Here is a 21,820-nt window from a genome sequence, read left to right as displayed (position 1 = left end):
GGAGAAGGGCATAAGTAATAAAAAAGACCAGAGGAGACTTTGAAACTCCACAAATTGCAAATTAAATCTTGGTTTTCAGGCCAATTTATGCTTTTTATTTGTCACAAGACTGGTTCTGTTTTATTATTTCTTAAAATTATATATACGGAAGAGGAAGCTGGTTTTGAGCACTAGCCATCCTGGGCCTCCCATTATTTTCTGTTCACTCCCCCGAGGCAGTGAGCTTCTGAGTGCCTGCTAGGATCAGAGTTCTACTATAAAATTGTAATATTCCTAAACAGGTGAGCCAGAAGTACAAGCTTAAATTTGAGTTATAATCCTTCCAGTTGAATGTGGGACATCTGGTCGACCTTATCTATAATAAGTGAAGGTCTGTGCATCAGCAAGTTCATGACTGCCCTATGAGGGCAAAGGAGATAAACAGTCACATGGAATGGAAAGTAGGGGGTGAACTCAAATGGCATCAGCAACGAACAGAAGAACTAAGTGCCCCCAACTACACCAGTTATGGATGTTATTAGACTGAATTTAGGCCTGATGATTGAGCTGAGACTAATGTCCAGGCCTCCCAACTATATTTGGCACCCTTTTACAGCCTCACCTGGAAACTCTCCATGTAAAGGACACAAGATTCCACTGCTGCAAAATGTGATTAAAGCATGAGAGATAATCCAAGAAATTTAAGGCCATTTAATCAATCAGCACCACCTACATATTCTTTACAATTACTTCATTAAATATTGATAATTTAAATTCATTTTCTCACATAATCATTCAAATTGGATTCTCAAGTACAGCTGCCACTTGTCACATGGAGCCATTGGGTACTTGGTGTATAGCTAGTACATCTGAGGGAAACTGGAGTTTTAATTTTACTTATATTCATTGTCTTTACATTTTAAACCTGACTTGACTGTTATTAGAAAATATTTAGGCACATTTTATACAGTTGGCTATGTGAATCTACTATTTCAATATCTCCTGAAATCTAAATTCAAAGAAAGTATTTCCAGTGGAAATTTGGCATCCAAATTGAGATGTGATGTGCTATGTGTAAAATGAATGCCTAAGTTTAAAAACTTGGTACCAGAATAGGTCTCGTTAGTAAGTCCTATATCGCTTACATATTAAGGTGATGATATTTTGGATACATTGAATTAAGTAAAGAATGTTACTAGTCATCTCACTTGATTATCTTTTTTTCTATAAATCTGATTACTAGCAAAGTTAAAATGACGTGTGCCTTATATTATCTTTTTGCTGAATAGCACTGGTCCAGGAATTAATTGTCTACAATGTCTCTAACAGTGCACTTCCTAATGTGGTGCCTATAGGATTGCTCACCCATCAGGGGTAGACTAGGCTTTCAATGAAGGTATGAAAAATAGGCACAAATAACCCACATTTTGCTAAGTACAAGCAAGCAATTTTATGGACTGCTGCTTGAGTAATTGGGTGTAGGATACTGTATTTAAAGTGTTCAAGAAGACTCACTGGGTATAACTGAGCTGAACCATGGACACACATGGTTGGGAGTCATAATGAAAAGTTTCTCAATCAAAAAGTCTCTTTAGAATTAATACACTTTTAAATGGTAGGTATGTAGTATTCCTTTGGCTCATTTATAGAGAATTCCTTGGTCTCTACGTCAAAAGAAGGATAGGAATAAGGTGCTTTGCCTGAGATGAAGCCCAGTAAATTGGAAGTGTAGATCCATCTGGGTGGGAGAGCTAGGCCATCAGGAACCACATGGGGTGAGAGCCTGTTGCCAGATTCATCACCCTAGAGCCAGCTGGATATTGAGGGTAGGAATGTGACAGGGTGGTTCTTCCAGAAGAATCAAAACACTTTCCCTTTGACAGCTGGTGTGCAGCAGAATGTATAATGTAGCTTTTAATTTTTTTCCTGTGCCCAGCTCCACCATGCTTCTGAACCTAGAAATGGTTATGGTGCATTGGAATAGATAATTTTATTTGCTCATTGAGCTCCCAGTGGAGACTTGAGAGCTAGCCAACATCCAGAATTTGGGGTGAGATCACATAATTTGGTCCATCTGTAGGCAGTGGCCACATCAGCAGGTGTCAGGGAACTGAAGACATTACACCTGACTGAATGGCAAAAGCTGAAGTGACATCGACAGAGATGCTAGGTGACAGCAGAGTCTCAGTGGGCTCCCCACATGTCCAGAACTCATCTTGTCTTGCTTCATCAGAGCTGGCACGTGTGATGGTTAATCACACAGGCTCTGAAGTGAAGTCTTGTCTGAATTAATGCTTACCAATTACTAGCTGTGGGAACATGGGCAAAAAGACCCAATCTTTGTGCATTCAGTTTCCTCTTCCATAATGATGTCATTTACATGATGCCAACCAAAGTCCTAGAGCTCTTTATGGGGATTAAAGTCCTCAATAAATCGAGGCTAAACTGTTGTTGGCATTGTATCCATTATTGCTTTTACTTTTTGATTATTTAAAAATTAAAGTTAGATGATTAGAGTGGGCTCAGAGGTTAGTGTTTAGGGAGACTTTATCCAGCGTAGCCAAGTGGGAATATCTACCAGCACGCCACTCGGGAAAATAACATAATCTTGGCTCTTTCAGACAGCACACTTTGGCAAATCCATGAAAATCACAGCTTTCCTCCAAAATTATTCTCAAATTTCCAATTCTAACAATTTATAGTTAAAAAAAATCTAAGGTGCTTTTGTGTTTAGGAAGGAGTAAAAATCTAGAGGCATCATCCCTGAGTCACTTTGTTGACGGTATCTACCACTGTCTACCATATACTGCATCATGACATTCCATTTTTGTTTGTTTTTGTTTTGTGTTTTTTTAATTTTGTTTTTTGTTTGTTTGTGTTTTTTTTTTTTTTTTTTGGTTCTTGACCAATATACCAACATAAGAAGGTATAGTCTTCACGCCAGGCAGATGGCATGGGGATTAGTATATGAATATTTGTCAAGTCCAATTTTATTTTTGTTAAAGAAGTCGTGTGTGTGTGTGTATGTATGTGTGTGTGTGTGTGTGTGTGTGTGTGTGTGTGTGTGTAAGAAACACAGCCTTAATTAGAAGTCGTTTTACATCATATAGTTTTACATCTTTTTTTTTCATCTTTATTAACTTGGGTATTTCTTATTTACATTTCGATTGTTATTCCCTTTCCCGGTTTCCGGGCCAACGTCCCCCTAACCCCCCCCTCCCCTTCTCTATATAGTCATATCTGTTAGCATTTCTGAATTTCACTTTTTTTTTAAATCTGGAAAATGGAAATAATGTCGAACCTTTTCTTCTGTTGAGAGGATTAAAGGCAATGAAAATAGAGTACTTGTATCCCATTGTGGTTCTTTGTGAACAAATCCAATGACACTGGATGGCATAATGTTTCACTCACTGTCTTGTGACAGCATGCCTAGTTGCATTTGTGGGTTTAGGATCGGCCTTAGATATCAGAAAAATCTATCCTAAAATACATACTTAGGTAGATCAGCCCTTAACTGAGTAAAAGTCTGCGACCAAGGCTCCTCAAGCAAGTCAGGGTTCAAATAATTCATTTTATTATAGTACCTTTTCTTTTACTGAACTCCCCCACCTACAAAAGGCAATGAATATTTACATTTCTTGATGAATGTAGTTGAGGACTTTGGGAATGTTCTTACCACTCTCCTTCAGTATTCTCTCAGTAGACTCAAATATATTAACAATAATAGCAATATCTATTGAGATAATAGCAATGAGTTAACATAGTAGTAAAAAAAATGCCAAAAGTACAGTGATTTATATTGTATCTGGCAGGCCCCACCAAAATTATTTCATTTATATATCCTAGAAAGTGTGCTCAGTACCTGGTAGTATTTGTCTCTGACACCTGATAATGAATGTATGTGTATTTATGACATACATATGGAATAAAGTCCACAAATCCCAATGAATGACTAACATCAGTAGTCTTTCAACTTGATGAATGCCATTGTTAATGTATGGTTCACGTCAGCTTCACAAACTAATCATGTGTTCACCATGCATCTGCTGTGTACATGCAGTTAAGACCATTCTCCTTATGGGCTCACATAAAAATCAACAGTTCACTGTCACATTTTAGGAAGGCAGAGTTTATTTTCAATATTTTAAATTTTGTTCTTGCCTTTACATATAGGATTTTTAATCCCTTTTGGCTAAATCAGGTGTTAGACATAATATGGGCCAAAGAACAGTCTAGAAAGGAGTAGAGGTTTCCCATCACATGAGTATTAGCGCTCACCTGGATTCAAGCTCCTCACTTGAAGACAAAAGCTGGGCCCTGGAAAAATCACTAAGATTCCCACATAAAAAGCAAAGAGTCTATTGTAGAATGCAAAAGGTTACCAACTGAGGTTCCCCACAGATCATTGGAAAGTTCTGTGTTAGCCAGGAGATCTCCAGAGAAAACAGATACCTCAAAATGTGTATAAGGACTGAGATTGCGAATGAGAAACTGGCACCTTCATTGTGGAAGCCAAAAATCCTCATAGGGTGCCCTTTACTAGGTGTAGACTCAGGACAGCTAGTGATTTAATGGCAGCCCAAATGTCTGAGAAGCTTGGGAGCCACTAGGATACATCCCTATCCAAGAGCAGAAAGAAGTCTTCGCATCTATGCCCTGGCTCTGAAGGCAGAGAGAGAATGGCATTTCTTCTCTGCTCTTTTGCCTTTTAAGGCCATTGATAGATTAAATAGTACCCACTCACTCAGTCAGGGGTGAGCATTCTTTTTGTGGAATCTATAGATTCAAATACTAGTGTGCAAAACTGGCTTCATGTTACAATTAGTAACAAGTAGTCTAGATAGTCTCAGCTTAGTCAAGTTGACAAGCAAAATTAGCCACTATACATGCTTATGAGTGAAACTTGTAGTAAGGTTGCTAAGGTATGTTCCAAGCACCTCCAGGGAAAAGTCAGCATTTTAGTAAAAGGCTAAATGGACAGAGACCCTGGTATGCTTTTATAGCCAACTTTATATTGGTTCTGAAGATCCAAATTCCAGTTCTTATACTTGTCTGGTAACTACTGTATCCACTTCCCAATTTTTCCATCTGGTTTTCCTATACTCATCTCATTCTTTGAGACAGGGTCACACTGTGCAGACACACTGGCCTGGAACTCTCTATGTAGTTCAGGCTGAGAGCTACATGTATCTTCCTCCTGACCGCTTGGATTAAAGGTATGGGCTGCTATCTAGCTGCCGCCTCCTCCTCCTCCTCCTCCTCCTCCTCCTCCTCCTCCTCCTCCTCCTCCTCCTCCTTCTCCTCATCCTCTTCTCATTCTTCTTATAATAATGAGTATAATAATGATGATGATTATGATAATAATAATAATAATATAATAATAATCTAGATGCCAGCAGTTCTCATACAGTAATGTATATCATCTTAGGAGTAACCCAAAGTAGGTCAAAAAGTGCGAAGGCTCTGATGGGACCTTTCTAACAGAGCTTTGGGACTGTCTACCTTTGTTTGAAGCACAGAACCTCCTCCAGGAGTTGACTTTCTTTGCAAGTATAGAGAAAATGGTCCAGAGTGATGATTGGCTTTGCTCTCACTCACCTGCCCCACCCCTAGACCTATGGAGAAAGAAACTGCAGACATAATGAGGCTGGGTAGGACAGGTCTCTTAATTTCTTTATAAGACCAGCTTCATTGTCATACCCTGGTCAGTTGAGCCCCCAATTCAAGTCTTTGTCTCTTGCCTTAATTAAAGACATGTACTCCATGGTCAGTGTAGCTTGGCATACAATAGTTTACCAGGCTTTCCTGGGAGTTACTGCTATAGCAGGAAGTGTGCTCAGTATTTGCTTGGAATCTGCCGGATTAGTCTTCGTGGTCTGTTGTCTTGCTCATTTTTCACACAGAGGTTAAGTAACCTGAATGAGGTCATCCTGCCTTTCAGAAGTTGAACAAAGATTTCTTACCACAGGTACCCTAGAACCTAATTCATATAATCTGTGTCTGTCATATCTATGTCTATCTGTCTCATCTTGTTGATTCTGCCTAGTTCAGAGCAGCTGGTAACTAAGGATTATAGTTCTAAGGGGTTTTATTTTTGTTTTATTTTTAATTTGGAAAATCTTCAGGCCTTGAACTTTATGTGCTCTTAAATTACAAGTTAGAAAATGCCCTTGAGGGAAAATGGATTTCTGTCAGCCATGCCAAGTCTCTGCCTAAGAATCGCTTTGTATGTGTCAGATTTTTACTTTTTATTCAACAGGTAATTCTTGGGTCATTTGGACACTGAACAAATAAGTCTCTGAACCCATTTGAAAGTGCTCATATCTGAGTGACTTAGGACCCCTCAAACTCCTTGCCTATGTGATAAAAGCTCAAGTGTACACCATTCCATTCTTACTTTCCTTTCCTTTCTTCCTTATTTATTGCAGGCAACGCCTCTAGTAGGGTACTCGACAATAGCAACCAGTCCAGCTGTGGCCACTGAGATGTTGGCATGCCTCAAAGGGGAGGAAAACCATGTGTCCCTCTTCAGCTGCAGATAGTATTTTGGGAGGGAGCCACTGCTCTGTGGACAATAATTTGGGCATGGATTTGCTTTACTGGGTTCTACTTTCATGTCGCTAATCTAATGTGTGACCTAATCGAGCCACTTAACAGTTGTGCCTCAGTCTCTCAACAGAACAGGAAGGTTTTCTTGGGAGAGTTGGGTAATGCTAATAATGTAATGGGTTTGAAAGATTTCATTTTGGAAAAAATGCACACACAAAATAATCAAATAGTTATATTTGCAAAAAGATGTATGGCTATTGATTTAGCATTGGAAGTCAGAGTACCTGGAAAACAGTAATAGTGACTACATAGTCCTTATGCTATAGAGTTATTTTCTCTGCCTTTTGAGAGTTTTGGAAGTCTGTTTGCTCTTTTGCTTCCCCTGGGTTGTTTAGGGGCCTGAAAAAAAAAAACAATCTACTGGTTCTTTTACTGAGAACCAGTGAATAAATCCATTTATTTTCCAAATCTTTATGGAGTGCACACTCTGAGTGAACCACAGAATAGTTTCTGTTGGGGCTGGAGAAACTCAGAGACACTGGATTCCCTGCTTCTAAATAGAGCCTCTACATCTAGTCAGTAGTGACGTTTTCATCCTTGACAGCCATCTCAGTCTCCTTGGGCTGCTAAGTCTCAAACTGGAGTGAAGTCTCTAAGAAGTGGCTCCTTCTGGTGCTAGAATCTTGACAGTCCCTTCTCAAATCTTCAAAACTTAACAGTGTTTCTGGGAACTCTGGACACGTTCAGCTCTCACTCCACTGTCAAGCAAGGCTCTGAATGTGCCAGGTAGAGTTCTCTGAAGGGATAGAGGGGTGAGGATGGAGAGAATTGGATAACCCTCTATGTCTTCCCCAATTCTGAGCAACCAGGTGCAGTGTCCATCATAGTAATATAATTGACTTCAGGGTCAGGCATCTAAAGCACATGGCATGAAAGAAGGAAGTTTCATGGTGGAAATTATCTGTCTTCTACTGACAAATGTCCAGTTAGATGACAGGGGTGAAAACATTTTCTTTCTCTTGCCCCAACCCCATCATTCCTGTAATTGTTGGTGCTATGGCCATAAGTTCAGGGGAAAGAAGCCCCAGTGTAATGACTTGGCACTCCTGTAGAACTCACAGGGGATGCCAGGGAGCTGAAAACCTAGGCTAAGCCTGTTTTTTCTCCTCCTGGTATGAATTCCACCCTGTACTGTTATCAGACATTTTTCCGGACTTTCTGTGCCATGACCTACAAGTCATGTCAGGTACTACTTTGCGGGAAGCCCTGACATGGTTTCTGATGTGAAGGAATCTTACAAAGATTGAGAAAACATTTGGTTTGCCTCCAGTAACTGGGTTTAGAGGAAACAATGTCAATCCCTTTCCTGTTTGCCCACGGATTTTGAAATGCTTTTCCCGGAGTGTGAAAGGCATGTTTCACTGTGACCTTAACCAAAGTTAACTGTATGCTGACTACTTCAGAGGGTGGTACTGATGTTCAAGGCTATCACAGTCCCAACATTTCTGGTTGCAAAATCCCCCAGCTCTTCTGCCAAGTGTAAGACTCGAATATAAAAACACACAGAGGACAGGAGAAGGAGAGAAGGAGGGAGGGGCAGAGGGAGACAGAAAGAGGGGAGAGAGGAGAGGGGAGAGATGGATGTCTTCATCAGAGATCTTTATCAATCCTCATGGCTTTCATCTCTCTGATGATGGAGAGCTCTGTTCAGTTGTCAGCCTCCAGTGATGTCACAATAGTTATTGATTAACTTTGAACTCTTTGGCCTTTGGGGAACCTGGTACACATTCTGCCTAAAAGTTGTGCGTTTAACATTTTACAAGAAGAGAAAAGTGACATTGTTTTTCCCAACAGTACTTAATTTATAAAACAGGTGATTGTCAGCAAGGAAATGCTCAGTGTTTAATTTTGGAGATTTCATCCAACCCTGATGAAGATTAAGCGATGAAAGCCACCAGGCTAGTCGCAATGCCTCATTTAAAAAAGCAAAATACAGATACAAGTAAAACTTCAAGTCCCCAATTCGGAACTTTCGAAAATCATTGTTCCTCACTGATTTTTCCACTATGATCAAAATCACAGCAGTAGGGTCCACGGGAGTCAGAAATAAGAGCCGATGTCATCCCCATATAAATAACCAGGAGAACTGGATGATGCATGCAATGGAGGTGAATTATTCACAAGGGAGGAGTGTCTCTTTCTGTGTGAACAGATCTTTCCTCACCGTTGCCTGTGTGGGTTAAATGGTATGTTGCATGGAGAAGAGAGATACTGACATAATGTCCCACAGTGAACAGGTCACCTCATGCTCTTTACTTTGAGAAATAATCACCCATTCCTTTGCCGACATTTGCCTCTTTTTATATTAATCTCAGTTGCGTTGAACAATTTCTTCTCTCTGTGCAACATAAGGCTCTTCTTTGTATTCATTTGGTTGACCTAGAGCTTGAGGGCATCCAGTTTTTCAAATACAGATCTGAGAATATCTGGAGTGATTTATGCACAAAGCTGTGGCGCTGGCCAAAGAGAACCGAAGTCCACTGAGCTAAATTCAAACTTTGTTCGGAGGGAAAGATGTGATTTTTGCTGCCATCTAAACTTACACCATGGTAAGGAGAGAATGAGATGTCCCATATGTGCTTTAGGTTTTGAGTGGACTTTACTAACTGCATTGCCTTACCCGTCAAAATGCTTAAAGGATGGTTCTCCAAAGGCAAACACATGTGGAATGAAGTCTTACCACTGTAATTTTTTTTTAAATGTGTGGTAATCTTGATCCTGGAACAAAGATGGACGGAAGCACGGACTGTTCTAATTCAGTTCCCTTATTAAGGGATTTCACATAATCAAAAGTGAAATTAACCCCTGGTGGCATTTCAGATAGTAAAACTGATTTTAGGCTCTTTGGAATTCCATTTCCTTTTAATATTTAAGTCATCAAAATTGTATTCAAATTTCTTCTTAAATTAAATTAATTCTCCTATGGTTTAAAATAGAAGACTATATTACAACTTAAACAAGAAAGACTCTTCAGGTCCAGTTTTGCTATTCAACAAGTATTTAATGAGTTCATATCCCCATCTTCTCTTTTTTTGTATATTTCATTGTGATCTTACAATGTGAGTCCTAAAGTTTGATATGCATTCCCAACCCTCCCCACCACCCACACACAGAGGAGGAAGGGAAAATAGGGTGTGTTGGGTCCAGGAACACTAACTTTTCTTTTTCTTTTTGTCCACTAGTAAACCTCGAATGACTAGGCATAAGGGAATATGATGGTTAGTCTTGGTTGTTACCTCGGCTTATCTGGGAAATAGCAACCACAGTTGAACTACTTTCATCAGATTGGCTTTTGGACCTGTTGGTGGGACATTTTCTTGACAGTTCATTGATGATGTAGGAGGGCTTAGTCCACAGTACCGATGCCATCCTTGAACAGAGGACACTGTACTGCCAAAGCCTTGACCCTCTATGTAACCCAGTAAGCAGTGTTCCTCTGTGCTCTCTGCCTCAGTTTCTGCCTCTAGGTTCCTGGCTTGAACTCCTATAATAAAACCTTTCATCCTTGCTTTTGGTCCTGGTATTTATCACAGCAACAGAAAGTAGAAAATAAAGCAATGTTTTCTACAAGACACTGAAACTTGTACCAAAGAAAGTATATACGTGAGGGGAAAAGAATTGGCTTTCAGTTGACTCTTCAGGAAGCTTAAAGAGTGCTAACCTCAAAGGGAAAGTTAGCCTTAAGTCTTTGAGATGATTGTTTCCAGAAAGGTGATGACAAACAAAATAAGTATAAATGTATATATATCATATATATATACACAAATATATGTACATATATATCATAAGATCATAAGTATGATCTTCCTTGCAAATCAAAAGATTTATTACTTACTAGTATTATTGCTAGTAGCCCGCATGCCATCTTCATTTAGGTACATGAAATTTAACATTTTATTAAATTTTTATAGTTGTGATATTAGTATTTAATTAAATATAAGTATATTTAATTAAACATTAATATTTGATGTTAGAATATTAAAATTTCAGTGTATAAAGTATTCAGTGTTTAGGTGCTAAAGAAATATGCACTAATTTTTTCCATCAGTTTAATATCTCTTCCTGTTTGATTTTAACACTAGGATTTTGATCATTTTCTTGCTCATTATTTCCTTTCATACTTTCTTTCAAATGTGCATTTTATTTGCTGTAAGCTTTGGGCTATGGGCTCATCAATGAACATTAATATGTCGGCAATATCTTTTATGAGTCTGTGAGACTAGAGAGCTATCAGATTCACTGGTTCTGTTCAGCCTTTGTTCGGGGTCTTCTGTTTATAGTCATATAGTAGTTTTCCTCTTCTGAATATTTCTTGGTTTTCTGTATTTATCTGTATTTGTGGTCTTTTATGGCCTTTGAGATAAATACAGACTCATGAGGTGAAGGAAGTGGCTCCATTATAGATGGTAAAAAACGGTAGAGGAGTTGGTTTTAACAAATCAGAGGACAGTAATGGAAAGTATCCCTCGTTAATATTTTTGCATGCTGTTCATTGTTATCCATGTGATCATCCATGTGCTACTATCTAATTAGAATACAGAATAGTCCATTGCTATGTAGTAGGGTTAAGTCTAGGCCTCTGGCTTGCTTTTTGCATCCTTTCTGTTAAAATTTTACTGCCATTGTGTTTTTACTAACTAGAAGAAGATATGTACCAAGAAAATGGAATGATTCAAGGTAAAAACATCTGCGTATCTGTATTTGAGAACCTATTGTCAACCATTACCTTTGGCACTATGGATATTAACATTCAGTTTCTTAATCTCTAAAATCAGTGAAGAAACCTTGCAATTAAAATGCAAACTTTTTTTTATTGTTGTCATATTTCTTTTTTTTTTATTAACTTGAGTATTTCTTATTTACATTTCGAATGTTGTTCCCTTTCCCAGTTTCCGGGCAAACAATCCCCCCTCCCCTTCTTTATGGGTGTTCCCCTCACCACCCTCCCCCCCATTGCCACCCTCCCCCCAACAATCACGTTCACTGGGGGTTCAGTCTTAGCAGGACCCAGGGCTTCCCCTTCCACTGGTGCTCTTACTAGGATATTCATTGCTACCTGTGAGGTCAGAGTCCAGGGTCAGTCCATGTATAGTCTTTAGGTAGTGGCTTAGTCCCTGGAAGCTCTGGTTGCTTGGCATTGTTGTACATATGGGGTCTCGAACCCCTTCAAGCTCTTCCAGTTCTTTCTCTGATTCCTTCAACGGGGGTCCTGTTCTCAGTTCAGTGGTTTGCTGCTGGCATTCGCCTCTGTATTTGCTGTATTCTGGCTGTGTCTCTCAGGAGAGATCTACATCCGGCTCCTGTCGGTCTGCACTTCTTTGCTTCATCCATCTTGTCTAATTGGGTGGCTGTATATGTATGGGCCACATGTGGGGCAGACTCTGAATGGGTGTTCCTTCTGTCTCTGTTTTAATCTTTGCCTCTCTATTCCCTGCCAAGGGTATTCTTGTTCCCCCTTTTAAAGAAGGAGTGAAGCATTCACGTTTTGATCATCCGTCTTGAGTTTCATGTGTTCTAGGCATCTAGGGTAATTCAAGCATTTGGGCTAATAGCCACTTATCAATGAGTGCATACCATGTGTGTTTTTCTGTGATTGGGTTACCTCACTCAGGATGATATTTTCCAGTTCCAACCATTTGTCTATGAATTTCATAAAGTCATTGTTTTTGATAGCTGAGTAATATTCCATTGTGTAGATGTACCACATTTTCTGTATCCATTCCTCTTTTGAAGGGCATCTGGGTTCTTTCCAGCTTCTGGCTATTATAAATAAGGCTGCTATGAACATAGTGGAGCACGTGTCTTTTTTTATATGTTGGGGCATCTTGTGGGAATATGCCCAAGAGAGGTATAGCTGGATCCTCAGGTAGTTCAATGTCCAATTTTCTGAGGATTCTCCAGACTGATTTCCAGAATGGTTGTACCAGTTTGCAATCCCACCAACAATGGAGGAGTGTTCCTCTTCCTCCACATCCTCGCCAGCATCTGCTGTCACCTGAGTTTTTGATCTTAGCCATTCTCACTGGTGTGAGGTGAAATCTCAGGGTTGTTTTGATTTGCATTTCCCTTATGACTAAAGATGTTGAACATTTCTTTAGGTGTTTCTCAGCCATTCGGCATTCCTCAGCTGTGAATTCTTTGTTTAGCTCTGAACCCCATTTTTTAATAGGGTTATTTGTCTCCCTGCGGTCTAACTTCTTGAGTTCTTTGTATATTTTGGATATAAGCCCTCTATCTGTTGTAGGCTTGGTAAAGATCTTTTCCCAATCTGTTGGTTGCCATTTTGTCCTAACCACAGTGTCCTTTGCCTTACAGAAGCTTTGCAGTTTTATGAGATCCCATTTGTCGATTCTTGATCTTAGAGCATAAGCCATTGGTGTTTTGTTCAGGAAATTTTTTCCAGTGCCCATGTGTTCAAGATGCTGCCCTAGTTTTTCTTCTATTAGTTTGAGTGTATCTGGTTTGATGTGGAGGTCCTTGATCCACTTGGACTTAAGCTTTGTACAGGGTGATAAGCATGGATTCGATCTGCATTCTTCTACATGTTGACCTCCAGTTGAACCAGCACCATTTGCTGAAAATGCTATCTTTTTTCCATTTGATGGTTTTGGCTCCTTTGTCAAAAATCAAGTGCCCATAGGTGTGTGGGTTCATTTCTGGATCTTCAATCCTGTTCCATTGGTCTATCTGTCTATCTCTGTACCAATACCATGCAGTTTTTATCACTATTGCTCTGTAATATTGCTTGAGTTCAGGGATAGTGATTCCCCCTGAAGTCCTTTTATTGTTGAGGATAGTTTTAGCTATCCTGGGTTTTTTGTTATTCCAGATGAATTTGCAAATTGTTCTGTCTAACTCTTTGAAGAATTGGATTGGTATTTTGATGAGGATTGCATTGAATCTGTAGATTGCTTTTGGTAAAATGGCCATTTTTACTATATTAGTCCTGCCAATCCATGAGCATGGGACATCTTTCCATCTTCTGATGTCTTCTTCAATTTCTTTCTTCAGAATCTTGAAGTTCTTATTGTACAGATCTTTTACTTGCTTGGTTAAAGTCACACCGAGGTACTTTATATTGTTTGGGTGTATTATGAAGGGTGTTGTGAGTTTGTGTAGCAGTTAGGCATTGCAGCCTCTTGACAATAGTATCAATTTGTAAATGCAAATACATATTGCAAGAACATGGTCTATGTGTGTTTGTGTGTGTGTGTGTGTGTGTGTGTGTGTGTGTGTGTGCCCAAAGTAGGCAAACCTGATTGTGACCCCCCACCAAGCACTGAGATTATGCCCCCCTTCATCTCCTTTTCTTTTGTTCTGCATTGCCCATGTCTAGTATAGATTAGTTCAGTTCAACACCACTGACTACAGAAGCTATCATGTTGCTGGCCCTTCTAAAGAAGGCACACTACACACACTGGATGCTTCGATTTAGATTCTCTGTGGATGTCATTTTCCCTGCTCATGAAGTGGCAGTGGTGGAATTCTGTCTTCCCGTTTCTAGTACAATGTCCACATCCACTATGCTACATTGCATCTATACCTTATGGTGGAGTGTTTCATATGCACACCCCTCTCGTCCTAAGCATTATCTTATAGCTGCTATCCTGGTGAAATGGCATGGATCCCATGATTTGCACTTCAAATTTGAGGGAATGAAAGATGATATCAAAACCTCTTTCCCTAAAAGCACCCCTAGATATGTAAGATGATTCCTTTCCCTTGACCACAGAGAGGACTTTGTGACAATTTGTCCCTATTATACATGAAATTGCCATCCTGGGCATGTGTTTACCATGACCATTTCCACTTTGGAGTTCTGAACTGGCCAAGTAGCTGTATGAAAACGTGCTTCCATGATGTCTGTGTTGCCTTCTCCTTTGTTGTTTATGTGGTCAAATACCATATGAGTATGTCTTGGGGAGTCTGGGGGGAATCATGCAGGCATCTATGTTGTATGGATGAGTTAAGGACAAAAGTACACAAAGTACCTTGTCACATAGCCTATTAACTTTTCCTTGAGCTCCTAATGCAGCCAGTTCCTTGTTAATTAATATTCTATTGAAATATCTGGTCTCCCCAGGAGTCTTTCCTTGTCTGACTACCTGAAATAGTCTTCTGCCATAAATGCTCCTTACCTCCTCACATTATTTCTTTTTGTACCATACAGGGCTTTAAAATCAATGCTATAATCTATTTATATAACCACACTGTCTGATCTCCACTAGAACAAAAACTGCCCGAGGGCAGTAAGTTTTTTGTTTGCTGACATTACATCCCATCTAACACAGTACCTGCCACCCAGTAGGCGCGCAAGTAGATATTTCAGAGGGCGATTGGACAAAGGGAAGGCTTTGAAAATAGGAAATGCCTTCTCCTGCTTTAATCTGATGTAACCAGTTGTTTTACTTTCCTCCCTAAGCAGAAGAGAGGAAGGGGGAAACACATTCAATATAGAGAGTGTAAGCAATAGTGGAGTAGGCTAAAGGTGTGGATGTGTGAACTGAATTCCTAACAATAATGCTGTGAATTTTTCCATTAAACCCAATGGAGCAAAACTGAATTGCATCATACATTTCTAAAACGTTGGCTCTCAGAAAAGGCCAATGAAATACACAGTTTTATGGTAGAGTCAACTTTTTAATTGTGGTTATATTGTCTCTATTGTACTATTTCAACAGTACATTCAGTATTTATTATTTTTATTTTACGTGTATGCGTGTTATGCTTGGATGTTTATCTGTGTAGCATGTGAGTGCCTGGGACCCAGAGAGGCCAAAGAGGGCATAATATCTCCTATGGCCAGATGGGTATGAGCCACCATGTGGGTATTGGAAATTGAACCTGGGTTCTCTAAAGGAACAGGCATTATTCTAAACCCCTGGGCCATCTCTTCAGTTCTATATGCAATATTTATTTCACAACTTCCTTCTAAATGATCTTTAAAATATCCCATGTATTCCTGACCAGATACATTTTTATATAAGCACATCAGCATTAGCAGTTAAGTTATTTGATAAGTTTGAAATGCCTGTTCTGAGCAGATCAAGTGAAAATTCTCCATTAAATAAGCCATAGCACTTTATTTGCCTACAAGTTGCTCTCTGAAACAAAGAAGCTGCGAACAATTTTTTACTTTCTTTAAAAAGAAAGACAACATTATTTCAGTATTTAATGACTCACTTGTAATTTACTCAAAAGGAAAAAATATTGCAGAATGGAATACCCTTTTTTCTTGATACATTCTTTTACAAAATTTCTTCATTCTTTTTCAATTGGTAATTCTGATTACTTTCTTTTGTCTTCATTACTTTCTTTTCCTGTCTTTCCTTCCATTTATTTATTTATTTATTTATTTATTTATTTATTTATTTATTTATTTATTTATTTAGAGGCAGGGCCTCACTCTGTACTCCTGATTGGCCTGGAACTCTCTCTGTAGCCCAGGCTGACCCCAAACTCATAGAGATTACCTGCTTCTGCGTCTTGAGTGTTGGTATTGAAAATGTATATCATTGTATCAGTGTAATTTCCATTTTGTGAGCAGAGTTTCAGAATATTTATGAGACATTTGGTTTCGGTTGCTGTGTTGGTACCAAGGTATCTTCCTCAGGCATTCTTTGTCATAGAAAACACACAGCTGCACGCATGTACGTGCACACACCCTCTTTTCCCTTCTAATCAAGCCAGCTCTATCCATTTTGTTTTCAAAGTCAGAGAAGGGAAAAGGGAGGGCAGAGGACAAACACCTTTATGCTTTCTTCCCTTATTTCCCTGGTGTTAACCCAAAAGGGCACAAAGCATGGAATCCTATTGATTCTCTGGGAACTGCTTCAGTCAGGGAAATCACTAGAGGTGCGAGTCTGCTTACTGACCATTTCTCTAAATGCCTCTTTTGCATCTTTATGGAATGACTAAAAATCGCTTCCAGCTGGCACCTCCACCTCCATTTTCTGTCCCTTCAAACAAAATGTTTTTCTTGTAAAATAGAGACTAGGGCTATGTGGACTAGGAGGAATTGGACCAGGAGGCATGTTCGCCTCTCTCCATGTTGTACTCAGAGATCCTACAAGGTGTCCTATGGCAACTGTAATAAACAACTCATAAACTCCATTGTATGTGCCACCATATGCACAGGTTTTACAGCGTCTTCACTTGTATGTGCAGTTTTCATTTCCGATTTCACTATGCAGATTTCCATATTTATCTGTATAAACACACAGTAAAATCTCTCCTTGCCATTCCTGTAGATGTTGCATAGAAAGCCATTCAGAGAGCTGAGCAAAGCTGCATCTACCCAAGCATTATTGAGCGCAGCTCTTAGCTATGCTTTCCATACTAACAATACCTTGTCAATCTTTACATCATATCCGGAAGGATGACTTCACAGTTCAGTCTTAGGTGGCTTTGGTTGTCATGTCACTGTCTCATCACAATGAAGTACTTGACATAGCTATGAGGAATGAGGAAAAGCTAACTGATTTAGAAATATTTAGTCCCTGTGCTTCACTTTTTAGTCTTTTACATTTAAACAGCTAATTCATTTACAATTGGTCCTGGCGTTAGAGGAACCTTCCACGTTATCTGTTCTTTGCTGTTCAGGCACACTTATTTACTAAGTGGTCTGCTTTTCCCCTGTCATTTAGTATGGCACCTTTAGTTTGTGCTCTCTTATAGATTGGAGGTCAGTTTCTTTCCTTTCTGTTTTATCCATTGCGGTACCTGGTTTAGTCATTAGCTACACTCCATTTTATTACCTAAAGACTTATATCCTGCTCACCATAGGAAATGTTTTGAAGTTGCTACTGTCATTTGTTTCCCATTTGCATTTAAGCAATGGCTTACAAAATATTTTCTCTCTATAAAACATTTGACTCCTGCTGGTGATAAACTACCCCACGCAGAGGGCCAGTAAGTTGGCAGATTTTTGAACTTAAGACAAAAATCTAACTGTGCTTCTGGGGTAGACATCACACAATCGTCAGTTAATGTGCTTTTGCTTGTCAAGTAGGAGCAGAAGATGGAGATTTCCTAGGAAGTAAAAGTCCAGTGTCCACTCAGCCTACAGAGGAGAGGGAGACAAGGTTTGAGTGAGGGTGGAGATGTCCCGAATCAACTGCACTATGTAATGTGACTGAAATGAAATGTGTGGAGAGAAAGGGCGTTATTCTCTTCTGGGTTGTGTAGAGCTGGATGAAAATAAGAGTTTTCTGTTTGCAGTAAGGTTCCTAGCAAGAGATAAAAATGTATATAGTGTAATACCTCTGAGTTCTCCTTATAAAATTTGAGGATAACTATCAAGGGATGGACATATATAGTGGATGGATAGATGGATGAATGGATGGATGGATGGATGGATGATGGATGGATGGATGGATGGATGGATGGATGGGTAGATAATAGTTGAGTATGGGCTTTTTAATCACAGAAAATTTGTGATCTAAGAGGTTCTTTTCTTCTTCTCTGGGTAAAGGCTCATGCCCAATAGAGCAGCAAGGCAAATTACATGGTATTTGATGCTGTATGCACACACATTCCCCAATGGGCCTCTTTTTGAATACAGCAGCCCTGTGGTCAGGCAGACTGACTTATAGTCAAACACGGATGTCAAGCTTCTGTGTCATCATCTAAGTTAGTCTGACATGTAACTAACATTTTCGTTTCATAAATTTCCAGGAGAGATGCTATTTTTAAAGTGTTTCATACTATTTTAGTACTACAGTTCATCTAGGAAAATGGCCACCATTTGGTTTTCTCTCTCCCACAACTGCATCTGTCTTCCTGTATACACATGGTGGGGCGGGGATGGTGGGGTGGTGGGAATATGCATGTATTTACAAGGGGTAACACTATCTGTCTCACCCCAGTATAGACTTCCCTAATTTCTAGTAATGCTTAGTGACTAGCAAGTATATGACATGCTTTGATATTTGAACATAAACCTTGGCCCTTTGGAATTGATGAAGGTTCTACTTTTGAAAGAAGTTTTACTTAAATGGATCCAAAGCCTTCTTTGGACCAGCATTAATGAACCCGTTTACCCTTGTTGGACTAGGATACACGAATCGTACTTTTATATTTAGTTTGCAAATATAAGTTGCACAGGCAAACTTGTCATAAATGTGCCTGTATTGGGCATCCTGTGTAGAAATAATTATAATTTTATGAATCTAAGAATAATAAAATACTTGGTAAATTTCTCTGACAAGAATGTCTTTCAAAAATCCACATCCTTCTCACTTATCCTCATATTCCCAGAATAGCACCTGCCACTTAATATTTATTGAGTGAATAACCAAGAGGGCTTCATTCCTTAGAAAAATGGTTTAGAACCAAGAAGTGAAATATTTCATGTAAATAGGTAATGTCCATTTTGGCTTCTTCATTTTGATTGAGAAAGGCACCTTTGTGTCCCTTCTCAATTCTTCAGTCAAGTAGGAGAGAGATTTTGAATCTTTGTGTGGGCAGATAAGAGATTATAGCCCTGAGCTATATGATGTCCTTATTCCAATTTTGACTTTGTGAAAAACAAAGATAAATGGCTAGATAGGAAATTTCAAAATATTGTGACAAAGTTAGCTGTCAAAGGAGCATTCCTCCGCAAGTTGAAGAATGACATCAAGGCTAATCCTGCATTTGAGATGCCCCCGCCTTTTTTCTCTTTTGCCGTAATAATAACCTGTTTTTAAAAATATCCTTGTAGGATAGTTCTGCCACAAAATTACAAATGCTGTGTTAAACTCATGGTTGAAGCAAAGGTCATGGTTAAATGTTAGGGCTTTTCTGGAATGTGGTAGATTTGAAGTTGAGAGCTGGCAGGGTGCCCATAGCTCAAGAAACTGATTCTGTGGTCTGTGCCAGAGATAAGAGTAGGGCATACATTTTTCGATTCACCTAGTAGTGTTCCTCCACCATCCTGTGTTTTTAAAGATCCATGTGGGCCTAGCCAGCTGCGGTGGTGTACATCTGCAGTCCCGGCTTTTAGGTAGCAAAGGCAAGACTGCTTCAAGTTCAACACTGCCCCTGGCGAGTTTCAGGCTGGCCAGAGCTGCACAGTGACATGTTGCCTCAAAAAGACAAATGAACAAACAAACAAACCCCCCCTTAAAAAAAACTGATGTCAAAATACTTAAGAATATGTTCACAGTAGAGGGAAGAGGCACGTGGGTCAAGACCAGTCTGTTTTGTTTATGACAATTTACTTCAACACCACTGCAGCATTCTGGTATGCTTAGCTGTACTACTACAAGAGCTGAATGAAATGATATATCAGGTATGAACCCACAAAGCCTGAAATATTTAGTATTGAACCTCCATGTATAAAGCTTGCCAACTTTTACTACGAACAGAAATATACCCTAAAAATTATCATGGTCACTTTAGAATAAATTATGAGTGACCTGGTTTTATTAAAAAAAAGAAAAGAAAAAGAAAGAAAAACTGGCTTGGTGTTGAGATAAATTATTGGTCTATAAAAGACTAAAATGTCTGCTTGTATTGAAATAAAAGAGAACTGGCTTTCCAGAGAGTCACATGGACTTGGAGATTGTAATTGTCACGATAAAGTTTGACTCACTCAGCATTGACAGGAAACTGGAAATGCTGTAGCCTGCCATTTCTGTTATGTGAACTGTGACGGGGGCCAAGCACTCACCAGATGTCTCTCTTCTTGGCAGGTGGAGTGGATCCAACAGCAAGTGGTGAAAAAACGAACCAAGAGAGATTATGACCTCAGTCGTGCCCAGTCGACTTACTTCAATGATCCTAAGTGGCCAAGTATGTGGTACATGGTAAGTTCACAGGGGAAGGCTGGCTATGGTCATGTTGTCCAGTTCTGTGGTGTATGAAGACCTATTTGCAATCGTGTTCACTTCTGCTGAACTCTGTGCCTTGAGTTCATGATGACACTAGGACTTGCACATCACTGAAACTACTCTGCTGGCAAGTGTCACTTGACTTGTCACCTAACCTGCATCAGGAAGTGTTTGACCCATTCAAGGAAGCCAGTTTAAGGGTCAGTAAAGGAAACTCGCTGAACTCATTGGGTTAAGCAAGGTGCTAGTACACTTGACCTTGCCTCCCTGGGACATATACCTCTCTAGTCTTAGAGTTTCTGCTACATGATTGCTGAAACATGGCTTCTAAGACATTACTCATTCTCTATCATGAATCCATATGTCACCAGATTGCTCTGTAAGCTGTAAAAAGCCCTCTTTTTTTCTTGTTGCTGTTTCTCTTTCTTGAAAATTTTTATTGCTGAGTGTTGCCAGGGTGTTTTCCACTGCACTACGTTTTACAATCTCTGTCTCGTCTCCACATGTCTCCAACTGATGAAAAGACACACAGCCACAGAATTTTTGCATGCTTTTCATATATTTTCCTGGATCCTGGCCTCTTATTCCTGCTGGCTGTCGAGCTCTTTGCTCTTCTGCCCTCTGGGTCAGTACTCTGTACCACAGATGTTATACCCAGGACTGACTTCTCTAGAAGCTCGCCCCATTTTCTTTTCTGGCATCAAGTTTTTGGGCTCCCATGTCTTGGACCCTTCTCTCCTGTTACTCATGTCAGCCATTCCTCTATTGCTGTCCTAAAACATCATGATGAAAAGTATCCTATGGGAGAAAGTGTATTTCAGGTTACAGTTCTATGGGGAAAGCCTATAATGACAGAGGGGCTTGGCATCAAGCATTGCAACAGGTGCAAAAAGCACAGAGATCATGTATCAGTCTCAAATGGGAAGCAGAGGCTGAATTGGAAGCAGAATGAGACTAAGCTTTCAGAGGTCATTCCCAGTGGCACACACGTTCCAGCAAGGCTGCACTTCCTAAAGGTTCCATAACCTCCCCTTAAACAGCACCCACAACTGGGACCTAGTGTTCAAATACGCGAGCCTCTGGGGACTATCCATCATTCAAATCACCACAATGGTGGCTCCCTTTGCCAGCCATTTTGCATTCTGGTCATTAATGTTGTTGATAAATTTGTTCTGTTGCATTGAGGTTCGCTAAGGAAAGGCTCTACACTCGAATCTGCGTTTGTGTCCCTGTAAAAACGCATGCAGTGGAAGTGCCGGAGACTTGTGCTTATTTGGAGGTGGAGAAGGAATGTGGCTGGTATGGCTCACAACTCTCATTTCCCTGGACTGATCTAGAGACGGAAGGCTGTAGAAACATTTAGAATCCCAGCAAAATCTTACATGAGAGCTCTGTTATGTTTAAAGAGAAAGAAAGAA

The 21,820-nt window shown here is 39.7% G+C and overlaps 1 protein-coding gene across 4 annotated transcripts in view; it reads left to right on the top strand.

Moving 5' to 3' along the window:
• Pcsk5 (proprotein convertase subtilisin/kexin type 5) overlaps positions 1 to 21,820 on the top strand; it is a 430,528-nt gene that overhangs the window by 69,747 nt on the left and 338,961 nt on the right. For all 4 annotated transcript variants that reach the window (XM_039109729.2, XM_039109692.2, XM_063264264.1 and 1 more), the window contains exon 3: positions 20,265 to 20,378. In XM_039109729.2, the coding sequence (XP_038965657.1) occupies positions 20,265 to 20,378 (114 nt within the window). The remainder of the gene's footprint in view (positions 1 to 20,264; positions 20,379 to 21,820) is intronic.

Source organism: Rattus norvegicus, chromosome 1, assembly GCF_036323735.1.
Source record: "Rattus norvegicus strain BN/NHsdMcwi chromosome 1, GRCr8, whole genome shotgun sequence".
Taxonomy (NCBI): domain Eukaryota; kingdom Metazoa; phylum Chordata; class Mammalia; order Rodentia; family Muridae; genus Rattus; species Rattus norvegicus.
Note: the sequence above shows the minus strand (reverse complement) of the source record. Positions and strands in the feature narration are given on the sequence as shown.